This window comes from Neophocaena asiaeorientalis, unplaced genomic scaffold, assembly GCF_003031525.2.
Source record: "Neophocaena asiaeorientalis asiaeorientalis breed wild unplaced genomic scaffold, Neophocaena_asiaeorientalis_V1.1 scaffold182, whole genome shotgun sequence".
NCBI classification, from domain to species: Eukaryota; Metazoa; Chordata; class Mammalia; order Artiodactyla; family Phocoenidae; genus Neophocaena; species Neophocaena asiaeorientalis.
Genome location: NW_020174648.1, coordinates 263,566 through 284,850, shown reverse-complemented (window position 1 = coordinate 284,850; position 21,285 = coordinate 263,566). Strand labels below are relative to the sequence as shown.

Genomic DNA, 21,285 nt, shown 5'->3' with positions numbered 1-21,285 from the left:
GAAAGCGGGGATTACAGTACTGAGACAAGGTCCACATGGATATTTAAAAAGACGTGTACATTTTAATGCAAATCTAAGGACCAGCCCTGTCCTCGGTTTGTAGAAGACTATCTTAACAAAGTCTCAAAACTCTGTAAAACATAATCTAGTATCCTACACCTGAAGCCCTTTGTAATAATCACTTTTTTTCCTAATTTGAAAAGAAATAACTTATATGTCACATAGAGTTGAGTGTAAACGTGGATGTCAATCACCCTTTTAGTTTTATAAACCTGCTTTTAGCTTTCATCAACAGGCAGATTTCCTTACCTACCATGATATAATACCCTTCTTTAAAAAATTGTTACAAATATTAAAAAGTGCAATTCAAAGGTTAGCTAGGCAAGTACATCATTACAAACCACACACACACACACACACACACACACACACACAAACAAAAGCCCAACACAAACAGACAAGATACAAACAAGAAAAAAAAGCGTGCTGAGGAGTGGGCCCCAAGAGATGGGGAGATGGAAGTCAAAGCTAGAACTCTACCCAGATGTTGCTGTGCTTCCCAAGTGCAAAAAGGATAGGAGAGACCTGCAGCCTCCACTGCCAAGTGCTGGCTCTGGGTTCAGCTGCTACTTCAATATTAGGTTTTCACCAGGGAGGTTATAAAAATACCCTATATACATGTGTACACTGGAGGCATTTTAAAAGTCATCAGAAGCTTGAAGGGTACAGTGTCTCAGCAGTTTCAGCTACTAAAACCCAACTGAAGTGTCTGTCATTTAAATTTGGATTGGCTCAGTTATCTGAATGGATGATAAAATTGAATTGTCATCTCAGGGAAAAAGGAACCAAGTTCACCTACCCATCCTTGCAATCACTCACAGGGTAAGAAAAATCTGGTCCAGAACTAGTCTTTTTGACATTATAGTTTCTGAGTAAATGTAATCAACGTGCTGCCTCCGCCCCCCCCCAGCCCTCAAGGCAGAGTGCTGCAGGAATAAAGTAACTGCCCATGACACCACCTCGGGATCTCAGTCCACTCACGTGAGCTGCTCATCTAAGGGTCACTCCAGAAATGCAGCTTGCACCTCTAGGGAGGAGGCTGTAGGATAGTGGCATGAATCCAGCAAGGGCCTGACCCTGGTGACCTCACCCGCCCTGTCCAGCTGTGTCCTGCTGCCCTGTCCTCCCTTGAAGCCACAAGTTGCCAGCGCCCCCAAAGCCCAGTGCTTTTCATTCTTTTCCATTGGTTATTCCTACCACAAAAAACTGTGCTCGGGGAAGCACCCTCACCCTAGCACTTATCCCTGAAAAACCAGTCACTGCATCTTCTGTCACAAAGTACTTCCGAGCCCTCTGTCCCCACTAACCGCCAGCTTTTGGGGGCAAAGGGACGCTGCCACGACAGGATGTGAAACCCACCCAGGGGCCCGCATCCCCGATGGATGCCCCTGGATGGGCCAGCTCGTACTGTCTGGCGGGGGAAGGGTCTGAGCAGGGGGTGGGGGGCAGGAGGAGCTGCCAAGACGGATGGAATGAGCAACAGCCAACACGAGCCGAGTCTGCGAATTTTTCTGGATTCCTCGAAGGCCCTCCAGGGGGAGCGAGGTCCAGGGGGGCAAAGCGGGGCCCGTTGTCCTCGGATCCGGGCCAGGGGGCACCAGGAGTGTGCAGTCGTCGACTTCCTCTTCCTGCCGGCCCTCCCCAAGCTGGGCTGAAGGACCTGATCTCCATGGTGGGGTCACAGAGAGAAAAGTCAGCGCAGGCTGTGTTTCCAGGCGAGGGACGCGAGGGGCGGGCACACCGTGCACTGCTTCTCCCTCTCCCCTCAGGTTCCTGTGCAGGAGGAAGCGAGCTGGGGGCCCCGCTGTCACAGCACTAAGAAGAGGATGAGCACGACCAGGAGGACCACGAAGAGGACAGCGATGGCACACCACTGGCGCCGATCTGGAAGGCAGGACACGAGGGTCAGCTCTCCCGGGACTCGACGTCCCCCAAGGGACAGTGACAGGAAGCTTAAGGCAACACCTGGATGCAGACAGAATGGGCAGAGGCCCTGAACCTGCCCGGGCACCTGCACCTGCATTCACAACCCTGCCCGTCCCCTGAAAGCCAGCCTTGTAACAAGTACCTGCTTTGTGTCTCAAGTCTCTAATTAGAATCTATGGATCACAGTTCTCTGCTGGCAATCCCTGGAAAAGATGTTGCCGTTGGTATTACAGATCAAAGCTCGTCAGCTTTAATCTCCCACCAAAATCAAATCATTTAAACAGTAATCATGTTCTTTTCTTAATGAGCACAATGGAAGGATAGAAAGGAGATGAAAGCTACTGCTGGTCACTTCAGGAAACAATGAGCTGAAAAAGCAAGCTGCAGTGATCACGGGGTGATGAACTTCACACCACCCCTGGGCAAGAAAGATCACTTAACCAGTAACTGTGTTAAAGTAACTGACACAGCTTATCTATAAATAAAAGTGGAATGTCTTTTCTGAAGCTTTCTGCCCTACTCACAATTTAGAACAGGTGCAGTAAACAAAGTAGCCAGAATCCATCTAAATGGCCGAGAGCAAGGAGGCCCCGAGGGACAGAAGGGCCCACACAGGCTCCCGCCCACAATCCTGACCACGTCCCCCTAACTCTCAGGGCTGCTGGGAAAGCTACACAACACGAATGCCCTTGCACACTCTGCGGGCCCACGGTCGGGGCACAGGATGCTGTCTGCCGTCAGGACGCACCCTTCACTTGGTCAGATGTAGAAGAGCAAGCCTCTCTCCACAGAGGAGCCCTGCTGTTTTGCACAAAGGGTCAGGCTGAGATAAAGCCTGTGACAACACAGCTCAACTGCTGGAAGTAAGAGTTCCACTTAAGTAGAAATATAAAGGTACATACACTGATTCACCAAAAGTTTATTTGAAAGCCTGCAGATTTTAGCACACCAGAGCTATTGAGAATCACATTATAAAAAGGTCTGAATCTAAGAAAACACACTGCAGAACTCTCCGCAAAGCAATGCGCCAAGTCCACAAAACATGTACTTAAGTTACTTAAATGCCACGGACAGCAAAGTCTTAGAACCGGCCAACAGAACTGCTACCAAACAGTAGTAAGTAAAGCAAGTACCTCCCTAGTGGCTCATCCTGCTCTCCATCACACATGCTAGAAACTCACTTAGTAACTGGGGATTAGGGTCAAGACCTCAAGTCCATCTGTTCCTTTTCTGAAACAAGACTAGTCCACAAGGTGTGGGGAAGCAGAGCTGGCCTATAATAGTAATAGGCCTATAATAGTAATAGATAATAGGTTATAGTATTAATAGATAATAGTATTAATCTGTTTATCACTTCAGTGGTCCAGAAAACTCAAGTACCTAGCATTCTTTCATCTATTTTAAAATGTTTACGACAATTTAAAAGCCCTCTCGTTAAAATGATTAGTCTATATTCTAGGATGATACAGTCAAGGTAAATGCCTCCAAACAAGGCATCCTGCCATCACAGACCTGGAATTCCAATACTGAACCAGCTTCCCGTAACCCAACCCTCCCACCTCCACTCACTTTCTCTTCTGCAACTGCACTAAATAGGGGTTTTCATCAAGGAGGACAGCCATCACACAAGCTAGCACAACCCAGGAATGCTCTTTTAAATGCACTTTCCTCTGAAGTGTTAAGTTGCTTCTAGGAAGCATGAACTGGGCAACCCCGAGCTGTTACCCTAGCACACTTCACCCCAGAAGGGGCGGGTACTAACCACAAGGGCTTTTGTGACCTCAAGTCACAAAACCAGCTTTTTGCAAGCTCAGGACCTGCCTCAAAAAGTCAGGGGGAAAAAGGGGACTCCACAGGTTTTTCCCCCTCCCAATATAGTCTCTTCCCCTAAAGAGAAAAGATGAACAACAGAATTTGGGAAAGTGAGGGGAAGAAAACCTTGGTATCCACACAAAAGAATATACTTTTTGAGGGTAGGAGATTGACAAGATTAGTCTCTCTTGGGTCATTCAAAACAGTAAGCATGGCATCTTGGGTGATTTCTGCCCAGGAAGCGGCCAGCACGGTGCGGGGGGGGGGAGGAAGCAGAGGTCTCGCCTCTGCAGGGCTGTGGAGCGTGGGCGTTCAGTTACTGCCTAATCAAACTTCAGCGTGTCTTGACACTTTTTTTATGCACAGGCTTGGTTGAAAAGCGGTGAACTTTCCTAAAAGTTATGGAGGAAAACACAAATTGCCTCGCTGTCAAATTGAAGCCAACACCGCCAAGTAGGAGGCCCCGAGCAATTCTCTGGGGAGCAAACAGAGATTAAAATGAGCCCCACAGGCAAGCTGTCCAAACCTAAGGGCCTTTCAGGCTAAAGGCTCTGTTTCCTGGCTCTCTTTCTTAGACAAACATAACTGAAGTTCTTACTTTGCTCCCCAAACTTTTCTTCTGGGAGAAAGTAGGAGAAGGCATAAGCAGGCCTAGTGCTATTTATACACACTGAAACACTTACCACAATGCAAGTACTTTTCTAAATTATTCATACCCAGAATGCTGGGGACAAGGACACAGTGCATCTTTGTTCCGCTGCTCTTCTCCAAACAAAACTGGTGCTGAAGTAGCTACTTGACTTTGCGACTAATACATAAACTAGTGAGAGATCTGGTTGAAATTGGTTATATAATACTTCAGTAAAACGTTTTTTTTTTTTTAAAAGAGGGGTCGGGTGGAAGAGGAGAGAACAGAGGGAAGCAGGAGAGGACTTTGCAAACCTCCCTCTAGGTGTGTGGAGGACGAACTAAGCTGGTGCCTGCCGCAGGCAGTGAAGAGCCTGCTAGAAGCATGAAGATATTTGCCCCTGGAGAGAATGAAGGAAACCGGGAAGCTAGGAGCTTCCCTTTGTCTTGAATATAACAGGTCCTTTGCCCCCAGGGCCATCTTCCACCTGTCTTATCCTTTATTTTTTTTCAAACAAACATTTACTATGTACTAATACATGAGAGACACCATTAAACGCTTGTACACTAATTATTATTTCATTTAATCCTCACAATGACCTTGAAGAATGTCTCAGTTCCTCCCTTCACCCGGAGACTCCCACAAATAAAGGGGAAAAAAGATACTGGATTTTCTTTTGACTTAAAAAGGTATTATTTCTCATATAATAGGGAAGATGGGTTGTAGTAACAAAAAGTCACTGGAAAACATCTTCCTACACAGTAACTAATTTGAAAAATGTTGCTTCTTTATCCCCCCAGCCTGGTGCAAATTTGCTGGAATAGTTTACTACAAATTTAAATAAAAACAGTTTAAATGAGATCTGCAAGGCCATCTTATTCTGAAATGGTAGAGGTTTTTCTTTCGGTGAAAAGTCAGTCCAGGAGAAACAGTAACTGGCTCTTAATTACTGTTTTAAAATGAATTCCCTATTTTGGCAAGGAAATAGGAAAAAAAAAGAAAAAGAAGGATTTTGTAATTGTAAAGAAAGTTACTCCACCAGAAGGAACGTCATCCGACACCATCAGCCTTACACGGTGCGGACCACAGAGGCACTTCCCAGGTGAAGGCCACGAGCAGGAGACAAAGCCCGTGCGTGCTGGTCTTCTACTCTCTGACCCCAAAGCATGAGAAAAATGTGCCAGAGGAAAGGGATCTGAATGGGCACACCTGTGAGACCCCCTAGACTGTGTCTCTAGAATTTAGTAAGAATTCTCGAGCTTAAAAGCACATACATACCACTGGTCATGTGAGATACTTTTGCAAGTTTCTTCATCACATTGTCCAGCCGAGACTGAGTGCTCTCCAACTCGTGAGAGAAATCATCCAACATACTAGAAAGACAAGCAGACGCAGGAGGCAGCTGGTCAGCACAGTCTGCAGATACACTGGCCATGGATCTGGGCCTCAGTTTTAGCAAACATCAAACAGGCAACGTTGGGGTCAAGCCCCCAGTCTTTTATCCTTAGGACAAGATACGTTTTTGATTTCAGAATTTTGGAAATTTAAAGAAGTAGTAAGTTACACTGTGTATTAGCCAAGCCCCCAGCAGGGTCTGGGACAGTCCCCATAATCAAACACACAAGTTAATATTTCTGCAAAGAAAACTATGAGGAGTCATAGCTGCAGTCAGTTCAGGTTAGGTTTTTCTGTAACATGAGCTTGCTGAAAATTTTTTTTTAATTTTGAATTTTTTAGAGCTTTCTAGATTTCAGAATTGCAGACAAGGCCAGTGTGGACCTGACCATACAATAATACAAACTCAGCAGCAGTGCAGTGTAGCAGAAAGAACACGGTGTGAAGCCAGACAACCAGGCTTTGCCACTTGCTACCTTGGACAAGGGACCCTGTTTGCTTATCTGTAAAATGGGGCAATCCTATCAGCGCAGCTTCCCTGCCAGGATTCCTGTAATACACAAAGCACTTTACAGCAACGTGAGTTAAGAAATACACTTGGATCAAATAAGCACCTCCTTTAAGGCACCCGGTGCTTTATCATAAAGCTGGCGGCCTCAGGACTGAGTTCCTGACGGTGTGTGCGCCTCATCTACACCCACAGAGGACAAGCTCACACTGGTTGCTGTCCAAGGTGCAGGTGGGAAAGAAGACACCGAAATACTTACACCAACGGTGTTTAATTTCATAAATTACTAAGCATTCCAGACTTTTCAGCTTAAGATTAGTGTATGATTCTCCTGAGGCTAGAACGTGACATACCAGTTAGCACCGGCGGGCTTACTAACCAGGCTGTACTCCTCTGGCAGCATCAAGGGCAGCTGGAACTACTGGTCTTGGTCTGTGCCCACACGAGGCACCTGACAGCCCTGCAGGATTCCGGCAACCAACTCCTCATTAAGTCAATCATTAAATAAACTCCATGTTGACAACTAAATAAACAAGCCTTTGTCCCTTACCTGAATTTTCAAATTAAAACATTTGTAGCTCATTTTAGATCCTGGTAGCATCTGGGCCCTGCAGCTGGCAGACCTATCCGGGCAGGGCCAAATGCTGAGCTACTTTTCTTACTGAAGACAAAAACGGGTAAGTCATCCAACCTCCAGCCCAAGTACACCCACTAACCACCCACTAACCAAGTTTCTAGCCCAGCTCTAACTAACTCAGCGCTGTCCAGAAGAAATACAATGTGAGTCACATATGCCGCTTAGTATTTTTTAGTAGCCACATTAAAAAGGGGGGGGGATTAATTTTAATGACCTATTTAGCCCAATATACCTAAAAATTATCATTTTGACATGTAATTTTACATTTTATTCATACTAAGTCTTCAGAATCTGGTATGCATTTACGCTCAAGGCCCTTCTCAGTTCAGACTGGCCACATTTCATGTACTTGATGGCTGGTGGCTATTGTACTGGACAGCAGAGGTCTAAGTCCAAGACCCATGTTTTTTCCTTTTAATTTACTTACTATTTTTATTAGAGTTATACACATACACGGTTTGTAGAGCTAAACAGACCTACAAGGCCTCTTATTAAAAAAAACACAGTTGTCTCGCATCCCCGAGGGCCACTGCTTTCAGCCCCTCACACTATTCTCTTGGTGCTTTCTCCAGTTTTTGAAGCTACACGCTGGCACCTCAGTATCCCGACCCTGCTGACTCCGCACAATGAAAAGCTAGGGCTTAGCCCTCCTCCCATTTTATACTCCACATCAGCATCCTTCCCACTTCTCTTGCCCCTTCCTTCCTTCCAATATAATTGGGTCACAGTTTGATAAGGTCAACATTCAGGGTTTACACTATCATAAGTGAGGAAACGCTCCTCTCCCAGCTCGGGGGTTTGGGGCATGAATCACACCGCTCCTTGGCTCTCCCCTCTGCTAGCCGAAGATTTGGCTTTCTCAGGTCTGTTGAGTCAGTAACCATTCATCTATTTTGCAGTATCTAAAATGTAAAGGTCATTGCTTCTTATTCCAAGCTCTATGTCCCCATAGATTTTATGCCGTTAAAAAAAAATTCCTGGGCTTCCCTGGTGGCTCAGTGGTTGAGAGTCCGCCTGCCGATGCAGGGGACACAGGTCCGTACCCCGGTCTGGGAGGATCCCACACGCCACGGAGCGGCTGGGCCCGTGAGCCATGGCCACTGAGCCTGCGCGTCCGGAGCCTGTGCTCCACAACGGGAGAGGCCACAGCAGCGAGAGGCCTGCGTACCGCCAAAAAAAAAAAAAAAATCCCTCTGTTCCTGTTCTAGTGGACTTTAGAGAAAAAGCAGAGATAAGAGGTTGTGTTCAGTTCACCATCTGTAACCAGAAGTCTGCCAGGCTCTACCTCTACCCAACCAGGGAAACTGCTCAAGTAATTAGTCCTTTCCCATCCCCACAATACATTTGAGGGTAAGAATGCATTTTAGACAAATTAAACTGCATGCCTAGATTCTCATTCTGCCAGCTTCCGACCTGGTCTCCCTGCTTCCAGTCTTTTCCACCGTGGTTCATCATCTAAACCACAGAACGATGGGCTTCCCCCAAAACGTAAACCTGACCACAGCATTACTAACACAACCTTCCCTGGGGCTGTATTTCCCACTGCCCTTTGAATAAAAAGTCCGAACTCCTTAACATGGCTTCTAGGGCCTTCCCTGATCTGTTCTCTGCCTCCCTGACTTGACTTCTGCAACCTCCCTCTCAATCCCCATGCTCTAGACACACTAAACCTCTCTGTTCTGTGCACTTTTTCACCCTGAAATCGTCACAGGGCTCTTTCTTCCTTCCGATAGCCCCTCCCCTCTCCCCCACCTCTCCCACCCAGTCTCACCCCACCTGGCTACCTTCTACTCATCCTTCTGGTCCCAGTTAAACCTCTCTTCTCTTCTCAGGGACTTTAGACTGAGTCAGGTCTGCAGTTCAGGCTATTAGGGCCCTCAAGGCACCACGCATCCCCTACCGCGGTAGCCTAGCCCTCCACTTCTGTCATCACTTAACGACTTGCACCATTTATGCAACATCTGTTCCATCCAGTGACCAGTAAACTGTGATGGCAGGGACACTGTCTATTCTCTGGGCTCCTCTGTGGATACCCAGGGGCCTTCCAGTAGAACAAGATGCCCAATTTGAATTTGTAATGAATGAATCCATAACGTTGAACACAAAATCGAGGTAGGAGAGTTTCTGAAATACCCTAGTGGAACAATTATTTTTTTCAGAAAAGGTATTTGTAAAATGGTAAAGGTATTATATATATATGGTAGCATTTAAGAATGCTGTTTTTGGTGTCATACTTCAGGAGTGCACAAAGAGATTGTTCTTAAGGAAAAACAAATCCAGTTATATTTTCTTGCGTTTTCTTTTTCTTTTTGTGGGGGAAGAAGTTTTTATCAGTTGGAATTAAATTGATACTTTTTTCCCCATAAAATTAAAGATACAGAGCAGAAAGTCCAGTTGAATGTAGTGGGAGAGGCATGGGATGTTAAGTTAGCCCATGTCCTATCCTCTTTGGGACAAAAATCTCCACAGAGCTTACACAGCCATATCAGTTTCACATTTCTATTCACAACAATACTTCAAATACCTGTTTGGAGGAATTTGTTCCTGTTTTTGCAGGTGTTTAAAAACGTTAATAACTTTGCCTAAACCCTGTTGAAAATTGTATCTGACAGATTCGCTTCTTTTGGAGAGACCATTCTGTGAAACAGAATAAAGATGCAGCTATAAGCAAAATAGCTTTTGCTTTTACTAGCCATGTAACTGTCAGGCTCTTTATAGGTCCCTAAGACGGCTTTTCCCGCCATTTCTCTGCGGCAAGAGGGGCATCTTGGTACTCACACTGCCTGCTCCTCCAGCTCCCCTCCGATGCGCTGGGACATGTTCTTCAGCACCCCGATGCTGCCAGAGACCAGCTCCAACTGCTCATCCTGCTGTTCCACGATCAGCTGGTGCCAGAGAAATGGGAAATCAGCAATTAAAATCCATCTTACCTGGTTCCAAGCCCAGCACTCTAGCAGCTGCTAGCTTCCTTGCCAACTCGGGACAATTCACATTCAGAAGCAAAGCCCAGAAATCAAAGGACCAGACCGTTGCCTCGGAGAACACGCTGCTCAAAAGGCTGGGTTGTAAAGCTACTGATCTCCCCTGCTGATCCAACTTGTGAACAGTCAGCGGGGCTTGAAACCACCCAGAGAGATTTACCCTGGTTGGCTGAAGTCCAACAAGGGACAGACAATGGCCGAAAGCACCTGTGCAGTGACCACAGACGCATGGGGACGCTTGGGAAGAGGAAGCCCGCTGCCAGGGTCAAGGTCTCAATCGGCAACAGCCGGCCACAGCTTAACTACAAGAGAAAGTCTGGCAGATCTCTAGATGTGGGAAAACTACGCACACAGAGTCCTTTGCTCCCTCCCCAAGGAAAACTAGAGGAGGCTCTGTGACAGCAAGCAGACAACTTCAGAGCCATAGTTACTTTTAACTGTGTTGTAGTCGCCTTTTTATTAAAAAAAAAGAAGTGTGCTTGGTTAATAGCAATGTAAGTAGACAAATGGTTTAGCAGACATGCTAATAGAAGAACAAAAGAACACATAACCTACATTGAATATATACAAAACAGTATTTAAGAACCAGTAGTTTTGATGGATAGATAATCCTCAAATCCCCAGATGCTTCATCATTAGCTTCCTTTTATTAATACAACTACATATCAAAAGCAACAATACAAGGGTAATCAACCTCACTTTCCTTCTACCCCTTAACCTCCACCAAAGCAATCATTTTTATATATAATGGAACCAAAAATTTCAATGAAAAAACAAGGACTAAATTTTTCTCGAAGTGCCTTTGTTGAAATGAACAAAAGCCGAACACAGAAGTGGAGGCTGAGGAAGAGGCTGCTGTATTTTTAAACCAATGGCCTCCTCTGTCAGTTTCGGGTGTCTGGTCTGCTTGTCCTAAGAAATCTAATCAAGATTGGTTCTCTGGAAACTCATGCTCTGAAGGACGTTTTAAACAGCCTTTCTATATGCAATCATCACACAGGTAGACTCAGGCAGCTGCAGGGCAAGCTCTGGTCCATCCTGCCTGTCATTAGCAACAAAGCCCCCGGGGTGGCAGAGAAGCGGGGAGGGAGGTACCTGGCCTCCCACCTCCCTGTGCTCGGCTGGTGGTTCTCAGGTACCTGCTGCTGTGCCTGTTGCTCCTCGATGAAATGGGAGTTGGCCAACTGGAGCTCCCGGTCAAGGCGCCCATATTTATCCATCGTTCCAGTGCTCCAGTTCTGTCCGCCACTGTCTCCTAGCAGGGCCTGCGAGAGTGGGGCAGGGGGCAGCAGGGCAGAAGAAACAAACCATTACTATCTCTGAACAAATACCCCATCACCATGATACAAAGATTTCTCCCAGTGCTCATAAGCTGGCCTCCCTGGGGTCAGCCTTTTATGTAGTGGTGTAGGGTAGTGCCTGTGGGGTACAATTTAAGGAATGCCAGGAAGGGTACTCTCTATTTCCAAGCTCTCCCAACAGGACTCACAAATGGGCTCTGTCCCATTAAAATGCCAATAAGTGTCAACTTGAAATCAACAAACACCCATCTGTGTACTGCTTTGTGGATCTGAAGGCACTTGGTCTCTGTGGGCCAGTTCTTCCTAGCACCCTTGGAAGTTCACCAGAGACCTGTTGTAGGTTCTAGTCTAACTGATTCCAGACAGCTAGAGTCCTTTCTATTTAAGTATGACCCAGGGAAGTTTTGGTTCTTTGGAGGGGGGAGGAGAGAGTTCCCTAAAATGACAAGAAGCTAAGGCACAACCCCTCACACACAGAAGGCGCAAGAACCATCAATGTGTATTCAATGTAATCCACAGATAAATCCCAATGCCCTTCAGGTGAACTAAAAGGCTACAGGTTTCCCAGACAGAACTGGGGGTTGCTTCACCAGGCAGCATGGCCACAGCGGGTGCGTGACCCTGATGACCCAGGCAAGCATTGGCCCTGAAGTCAGTTCTCGACCTGGGCCCCCAGACGCCAGGGTCAGGTTTCTCAGTGTGAATATGAGGAAGTTTGTAGCCAGAAAAGGGTAAGTTTGGGAATGTCTTCCTTCCTTTAAGAGGCCAGCCAACAATGTGAGCTGGCCCTGCCTGGAATGCCCACAAGCCTTTCTGACTTGGCCAAAGTACTGCTCAAACCAGCCCTGCACAAAGAATTGGAAGACGCTGGCGAATAGGATTCTTCCTTGAAGAGCTGTCAGATCTCACCAGGTACTTTTTAGCTCTGGAACTGTTCAAAGCCTACCTGACTACTTGGTTCTGTCTGAAAAGCCCTCCCATAGCCCCTCAATGTTGACATTAGCCTCACCTGACTTTCAGATGTGAATTCAGTCAAATGGCCACACCTGAGGCTAAGTTCAGGGACGCTCAGGATGCATCTTAGGTTCTGAGGCAGTTATGAGAAGAAAATCAGGAGGCCTGAGAGCTTCCAGCAGCCCAGGACCTCAGTCAGGAGTCTGGATGGTAACTGTCTCCGGTATAAGGCAGACCCAAGGCTTTTTGGGGATGGCTCTGCTCCAAACTGGTTGCAGGGCTGTCAAGATTTCAAAGGTCGGGCTCATTCTGATGCGAAGGCTCTAAGGACTCTATGGAGGATACTGGGGCCTAGTGATAATTTTTTCAAGGTCAGAGAAAGGCTACAGTGCATCATTAGGCTATGGGCAGAGAACTGGAGCTCCCGGGGTCACAGTCAGGGCTATTTTTTCTAGCTTACCTATGGTCTAGTCTTGGGTGGACATACGTCATGCTGCTAAGAGTCATCTGTGCTTTATTGTGAGGCAGTTTAGATTTCCTCAGTCTGACCTCCAGGAGTCTGGTTAGTGGGACAGAAGATAGAGGGCCCAGAGCACCAAGGACCAGCCTGTGTGCAGGTGCCAGAGCAGGAGGTCCTGGCTAAGCAAGGAGCACCTGGTGCTAGATGAAGCATCGAGGTGGACTGTGCCTGTGTGAGTGCTTAGAGAACCCTGGCCCCGCTTTTCCTTGAAACGCTGTGACTCGGAGGCATTTTACTCACCGCCCAAAACAAAATTCCCAGCCATACTTGGAAAGGCTACGTATAAACACACATTTTATTTATTTATGTTAGTTCAAATATACTATCTAGAGAATAAAAATTCAAATAGAAGTAATAGAGGATAGGTGTTACTGTTCACTGTCGAAACTAGTGATACTTCAGGTAACTGTCACTCAACTTCTGTAAGCTGAAGCAGAAACGAAAAGGGGACTCCAAAATTTGGCCAGCCTGCGGCCGTTCACTAGCTTCTCTTAAGAGTTAGTGCCAGATGGGATGGCTAGCTAATGGCTTTCCTAGCTGCACTGAGAAGAGCAAGGAGGGTAAATGGGAAGAAAAAAACAATGACTTGGAAAATGAGATGCAGGGAAAGGAAACAGGATTAAGTTAGGTGATATTTAGAGAGTCCTCTCCCCTTTTCAAGCTTTTATAATACTTTTTTTCAAAATTAAGTGGGTCAAGAAACACCTACAGGTATAAAGTGAGCATTTACATCATAAACTCCTGATTCCTAGATAGTTAAAAATGCCGAGCTGATTTCTTGAGTTACCAGTCTAATAAATTCAAGGACTGGGTCTTTTGTAGCTTTTATTTTTGATGTGTCAATATCTGGGCTTTGGTTTCTGAAATTAGGTTTCATAATTTATTTGTAATAACTTATAAAAACTGGACCTCACATCAAAAAAACAAAAGATACTTAAATGGTGAAAGATTTAACACACATTAAATTAACACACATTTAAGTTTCCTCAAATACTTTACATAAAATTTCAATCATTAAATGTCTAGTGAGTTCTATGCATAGGCAATGTAATAGCAGCTAGAAATAAAAAGGAAAAAAAAAAAGAAAAAAGACCATGACACCATCCCTCCTAACTCACAAAGGAGCTTGAGGTCCAGCAGAGAAAGTAAGCAATTACAGCTCTTAACAGAGCGCCTGGTACACGGAATATGCGCAACAGGTGCAGAATAAATGGCCTGGGGCAAAGGCTCTAAGGTACGCAGAGGGTGCAACCGGAGCCCAGAGGAGGAAACCAGAGGGTGTGAGCGAGGGGAGCGGAGGCAAGGCTGCCTGCCTGCATCACTACGGGCTCAGCACACAAGGTCTTCTGCTTGAATGCATGATACACGAAGTCAGAATTTTTAAATTCCAAATATCTCTGTATTTTCTTTGATTGATACTGTATATTCTGACGTTTACCCACCTGTCTATTTTTCCTTTCAGCTAATGCCTGCGCAGATGAAGCTGACATCTGGTCCTTCATGTCCTAATGAGGTAAACGGAACACCAGAAAACAAATGAACATCCTTAAACAAAATCATGGTTAATATTTTGCACTCTAGCAAAATATGCATAACCATTAATTTTTAAACAAAAATACAGCATTCTTTGACTTCTATTTTCAGTCTCAAAAATAACGGAAATAAAGAGAAGGACATGCCCTTAAAAAGAAGTAACCGGGATACTAAATTTAAATATGAGGAAAGAGAAAGTACTTCCTGGGTACCTACCACAGGCCGGAAACACTGTTAAACATGTACACATATGATCACTGACTTTCCACAATGCCCCTGTGAAGCTGGTATTACCTTCATTTTACAACTGAGGACACTAAGACGTAGAAAGACTAAGATGCTTTCTCAAGGTCACATAGCCAGTAAATGGCAACCCTGAGGTATACAAACAAAAGCTGTGTTCAAGGGCTAGCATCTTTAAGTATAATACATGTAAAAAAACCATGCACTTTATGATAAAGTATATTTACCATTACATGCCAGAGAATATTTTCAAATAGTGATAAACAGGTAACGTATTTTATTTGAGTTGCATTCATGTGAAGTATAGACTATTTCTAACACCAGTATTTTCCAGAATGGTATCAAAAATAATTTTGTATGCAAAGAAAAATGAATTACTTAATCTAAAACAAAACACTTGGGGATTCCCTGGTGGTGCAGTGGTTAAGAATCCACCTGCCAATACAGGGGACACAGGTTCGAGCCCTGGTCCAGGAAGATCCCACATGCCACGGAGCAACTAAGCCCGAGTGCCACAACTACTGAGCCTGCGCTCTAGAACCCGTGAGCCACAACTACTGAGCCCGTGTGCCACAACTACTGAAGCCGTGTGCCGCAACTACTGAAGCCGTGTGCCTAGAGCCCATGCTCCACAAGAGAAACCACCACAATGAGAAGCCCGCGCATCACAACGAAGAGTAGTCCCCGCTCACTGCAACTAGAGAAAGCCCGCGTGCAGCAACAAAGACCCAATGCAGCCAAAAATTTTAAAAATAAAAATAAAACACTTTAGGGCTTCCCTGGTGGCGCAGTGGTTGAGAGTCCGCCTGCCGGTGCAGGGGACGCGGGTTCGCGCCCCGGTCTGGGAAGATCCCGCGTGCCGCGGAGCGGCTGGGCCCGTGAGCTGTGGCCGCTGAGCCTGCGCTTCCGGAGCCTGTGCTCCGCAACGGGAGAGGCCACAACAGTGAGAGGCCCGCGTACCGCTAAAATAAATAAATAAATTAAAAAAAAAAAAAATAAATAAAACACTTTATTAAATATGAGCCATTTGCATCATATTTAACTACAACCCAATACACTTTAAAATGATTTCTGCTGAGTACATGATTATTATAATACAATTTTTCTTGAAAAAAAAAAAGGATGCCAAAATACTTTATAATTTCCGGTTGGCAAGTAGGCTATTTTAGAGGTGCAAATGTTGAAGTATTAGGCTTTAAAAAACTTCTTCCAAGACCCACGACAAGTGAATGGTAGATGAGACAGTGCCACAGCTTTCCTGATTCCTACTATGAGAAGTCTGAATGACAACCACCTTGCTGCAACCTTCAAACTGCCTGATCCCTCGCTCAGCAAATACCGACTGATGCCCAGTGTGTGCCAGAGCACAGCAGTGACGATACACAGTGTCCTTGCCTGACGGAGCTCACATCATGGTGGACAAGAGGCAAACAGCAGTCACACACACACTTCAACAGGGTGACTAGCATTTTGGGAAGGAAGGGAGTCAACAGGGCTGAAATCCAGTGGGTGAACACCACTTTAGAAAGATGGGGGTGACACTTGATTGAGACCTGAGGGCCGAGAATGAGCCCACCACAGAAAGAGCAAGGGCAGAGAATTCCAGGCAGAGGAAACAGCAAGCACAAAAGCCTGGAGGCAGGAAAGGCTCAATGCTTTAGCTTTTGAGAAGGAAGGCCCGATTGTCTGAAGAAGCCACTGTGTGCTGGGTGTCGGAGGGAGGATGTAAGACACGTCTGGCCAAAACATGCAGGACCTTCAAGCTGCTTAGATTTTATTCCAAGGTAGTGGTTGGCAAACTTCTGTAAAGGAGTAGATAGTAAATATTCAGCCTTTGTCACATTTTTTTTTTAAACCACCCTTTAAAAAATGTAAAACCATTCTTAGATCTCATAGGCCACAGACTGCAGGCCCCTGCTCTAAGGCAATGGAAAGCCCTTAAAATATTTTGAGCAGGGCCATGGAGTATTCTGGTTCATGTTTTAAAAGATCACTTTGGTTATTCTGTGGGGAAAATGTTGGCAATTAAGCAAAGCAGAAGTAAAGAGATCATTTTACTGCCACACATTGAAGTGCCGCCCACGATGGGAAAGGGTGCCTCTAGGAACAAGTGCCCTGACATTGGAGGCCTTCAACAAGAGAGTATGTGAGCCCTTGGAAATGACACTGGGCAAGTAGGGTGTCGTTCACCCACTGGATTTCTGAGGGTGCTCTACCTGGGGTCCAGCTGACCCATAAATTCTAAATTTTATCTGTTCACAAACCTCAAAAGAAAAAATATATATATATAAAAGAATGCCACCCACAGAAACTGAGAAAAATTTACTTAGTAAAAAAAAGTATTCACCATAAAAATGGAGGTATTGGTACGTTTAAAACAAGGGAAACAGTGATATAAGCCATGTTTCTTAAATGTTTGAGATCTACCTGAGTCAGTCACCTGAGGTGCTGTTAAAAATGCAGGTCCCTGGACCCCACCCAGCCCTACTAAGTCAGACTCTAAGGAACAGTTTAACAAGTCTCCCAGGTGAGAAGCTGTTTGAGAAGCTCGGATCCCCACAAATTCTAGAAGCCTTCAAAGGAGACCATTATGCTGTTATCTCCTGGATTGCAGGATTCCTTTTCTAATTATCAATTAAATTGGAGTTTAAGATGATATTCTGATATTCAAACAATATGAATAGTACAATCCCATTTACTTGATATATATTAATAACTACACAAAGCAAATATCTGAATTGTTCACTGGTGGGATAATATATGCTTTTTTTTAATGCATTTTATACATTTTACAGTAGCCTTTTTAAAAATAATGAACATTACTTGCATAATAAAAATATCAGCCCACATGTATGGAAAAAGTGACTTTGAAGTTCCAGTTGAACTTTGAACACTGTCTGTAGAATGTGCTTTTGCTGTTAGAAGGTAGGACAGTGAGGGGGGCAGTAATGACTGTAAAAGCACACAAGGGAGCTTCTGGGGGGTGCTGGGAATGCTCTGGAATGCTTCTGGGTCTGCTTCCATGGTTGGGATCAGTTTATAAACTCTTTAAACTGTATATTTGGGGTGCATGCACTTTCCTGTACTATTATAACTTAATAAAAATGTTTAAAAGAAAACTACTGCTCTTGAACAATGGCTGGAAGGTAAACTAGACCAACCCTTTGAAAATAAATTTGGCATTTTGCATTAAGAGCTTTGATATTTGTAACAAATATCCACTGCCTTGACCCAGTAATTCTAATAGGACTTATTTTAAGGAAATGATAGAAAATATATACTGAAACAGATATGCAAAGATGTAAACTGCAGTGTTATTTACAATATGAAAGAAAAGTAGAAATAAGCATCATATCCAAACAAGAGAATAGTAACTTATAGTAAACCTATACACAATGTAATACCATGTACTAGACATTACACTTAGGAAGAGAATTCGGTGAACAGACAATTCACAGAAAAGCACAAATGATCAAACATGAAAAGATGCACTAACCCATTAATAATCAAAGAAGTGCAAGTTAAGAGATATTTTTCCCAGTTAGATTGGCAAAGATGAAAAAGATGAACACTACTTAGTGTTGATATAGGTATTAAGGAACACGGAATCTACACTCTGCTTTTAGAAATATCATTGATAAGGTCTCTTTGCAGGATACTTTGAAAATATTAACCAGTGTTTTAAATGTGCATTTTCATTGAACTTTTTAGTACTTAAATATTCAGGATATGCTCACAAAGATGGTTCCTGAAGTATGATTTGCAATTGCCAAAAATTAACAACCACCTAATATCTACCAATAGGGTCAATGATCAAACAGATCATAATAGAACCAGGTTAGAGAAGAGGTTAAGAGCATAGTCTTTCATGTCAAAGACCTGGGTTCAAGCTTAGTTACGCTTTTTAGTAACTATGCAAAGTTGCGCAAATTACTCAATTTTTCTAAGTGCCTGTTTCTTCTGTATAATATTTTATAGGGTCATTGTGGGGACTGATAAAGTATGCAACCATTAAAAAGGATCATCTAAATCTACTCTATCCAATAGCTATTAGCCAATTACGGTTACCTATTGAGATCATGAAATGAAGTCAGTGCAACTGAGGAATTAAATTTTTAATTTTATTTAATTTTAATTAATTTAGATTTAAATTCAATTACTGGAAAACTTTCACATGTCTGGAAAATACATGGTGTGCAAATCAACCTTTTCAACTGTATTATAAACTCTAAATGCAGATGAAGTATCCCCAACGAAAAGTTCACTTCTGAATTGAGATATCCTTAAGCGTAAAATATATGCCAGACTTAGAAGTTTTAGTAAAAAAAAGTTTTAAAAATTTAACAAAAAATCTCTATTACTTTTATATTGATTATATGTTTAAATAATAATCTTCTGGATATACTAAGTTAAAAAATACATTAAGTTCACCGTTTCTTTTTACTTTTAAAATATGACTACTAGAAAATTAAAGATAGCTTGCATTTTAGTATTTCTATTGGACAGCACTGGTCTAGATATATCTGTATTGATATAAGACTATGTCCACAATATTTTTTCATAGAAAAAAAATACAGACTAATGTCATTTCTTTTAAAAGTGTACTTCAATGTCTATAAAATGGCTAGAAAAAATACTTAAAATTGTGATTTTTTTTAGGGAGTGGAATTACAGAATGGAGGGGCATTTCACTTCTTAATCAAAATTATCTGCATTTTAAAAATAGTATGAATTACTTTTAATTTTAAAAGTTAAAATAAAAAATGCTTATGACTGCATAACAGTATGATCACAACTATGTAAAAAACACAACAAAGTTTTGTGTTTACGTTTCTTATTTTGAGTTTAGGTTTTTCTATTTTTTCCTCTTGTAAAATTTTTCTAATTTTCTTTGAAATGAGCACGCGTTACTTTAATGAAATACACGGTTTAAAGTTCCAGTTTAAAAATTTTCTGTTTAATAAAATATGTGTGTGTGGGTATATGTTAGCTCCGATGGTCAGTGAACTCAACAGCTGTGTGGTGTGCACCCTGTTTGGGGCCATGGCAGATGGTAAAGAGCTATGGCTTTCACTTTCAGGATGGCACTTTTTTTATGTAGTGTAAAAGTTGCCAGATACCATACCACAGATTACCTTCTTATTAGGATATGGAATTTTAAACTATGTCACTAAACAGTTTTGAGCATTTTTTAACCACCTGTCATGCCAAAAACATAATTACTCATCTTTTTTGAAAAAAAAAAACAAGTTATTTGTTGTTGTTTTGGCCACACTGTGCAGCTTGTGGGTAGTTCCCCGGCCAGGGATCGAACCCGGGCCCTTGGCAGTGACAGCGTGGAGTCCTAACCACTGGACCGCAGGGAATTTCCTCATCTTCTTTCTAATACAAGAAGTTTAGAACAAGCAGTCAAGACAGCAGTTAGTATCGATAAAAAATGGTTCACCTGCTGAAAGAACAACAACGGTCCCGGTTGTTTATGCTCCTGTTCCCATTTTATGCCATCTTCCAAGCTGAGTGAACAGCACACTGTAAATCCCAGTGCTTCCCACTCATAGGAGTCACATCCCAGTGTCATTTGTAACCACAGAGTATGACTCACCCTTTTTGATTAACCAAAGCCATTTCTATCTTGACTTATAACTGACTACCACCAATTCTTGGGTTTTAAGAGGTTGGATTTTGGGGAGGCGGTGCTATAGTTCTGACTGCCTTTGAAAGTTTAAACAAAGTTGGAGAATGTTAGTGAGGATCATTTAATTGATAAAACTGAGATCCAGAGAGGCTAAATGACTTGCCATGCTGAAAATTTATTAAGGTCTCAGCTGAGCCTAGAACTCAGGTCTCCTCACCTCTCTCACTGTTCTGACATTTACTGCAAAACCTTTCACTACTAAATTAACCCAACGTCACTTCTGCAATAGATTTCCGTAACACGAACATCTCACAAGCGAAAACTCTGATGTATACGTGACTCCACAAATGTAAAAATGATGACCTCAAAAATACCAAGGTTATATAAACAAAACAAGAATGTTTTGCTTTCTTTAGTAAAAGCTGCCAGCAAAACTTAATAAAAACTGCACGAACTTAAAAGACGTTTTGAAAAACACAAAACTTTTTAAACAAAAATGACTTATTAAAAAACAGTGGACATTGAGAAGATAAACAAAAATAACTTATTAAAAAGCAAAACAGTGGACGTTAATTGAGAACAAACACAAGAGAAAGATTTAGTTCTTCAGGTAGAACAGCAACAACAGATGTATAATGCCCTAAGAAGGAGAAAGCACAATTGGCATACACTGTGGATCAAAAGGTATTCCTTTAAGCAACTAAATGAAAACCCACTGATAATGGTAACAGGAGCTTACATAAACTTGTGATGTACAAATTCCTAATCTGGGCTAGGTCTTGTGTTTCATTTCCCCAAATTGCTAACTCTCTGATCCCACAATATCAGTGTCCTCCAAGTGGAACCCAGAGAGTTCTGGATACAAATACTGTTCAGCTGAATGCAATAATATTGAATCAACACAATGCTTTTTTTAAAAAAAATCAAGTTAGCATCAATTACCACTTCTCTTCTACAAAACCTCAATTAGAATTTATTAAAATCAGATGAGCAAAAACTCAGTTAGGTACTATTAACCCATCACCGGCAAATAGTAGCAGCTTTCAAAAAGGAGTAATAAATTAGAAGAATGATTAAAAACTCTAAAACATTCAGTTGGGTCACACAGTTGAGTACAGTTTAGATCTCAACTATAAAAGGACTGCAACATTA

General features: G+C 43.1%; 1 protein-coding gene across 1 annotated transcript in view; it reads right to left on the bottom strand.

The window, feature by feature from the left end:
• Nucleotides 1-1,218: 1,218 nt before the first annotated feature.
• Nucleotides 1,219-21,285, bottom strand: part of STX6 (syntaxin 6) — a 40,041-nt gene continuing 19,974 nt past the window's right edge. Inside the window, exons 4-8 of the mRNA XM_024758825.1 lie at nucleotides 14,165-14,227; nucleotides 11,087-11,212; nucleotides 9,745-9,851; nucleotides 5,705-5,799; nucleotides 1,219-1,944 (exon numbers count right to left, since the gene is read on the bottom strand). Of these exons, the coding sequence (XP_024614593.1) occupies nucleotides 1,868-1,944; nucleotides 5,705-5,799; nucleotides 9,745-9,851; nucleotides 11,087-11,212; nucleotides 14,165-14,227 (468 nt within the window). The 3' untranslated portion in view covers nucleotides 1,219-1,867. The remainder of the gene's footprint in view (nucleotides 1,945-5,704; nucleotides 5,800-9,744; nucleotides 9,852-11,086; nucleotides 11,213-14,164; nucleotides 14,228-21,285) is intronic.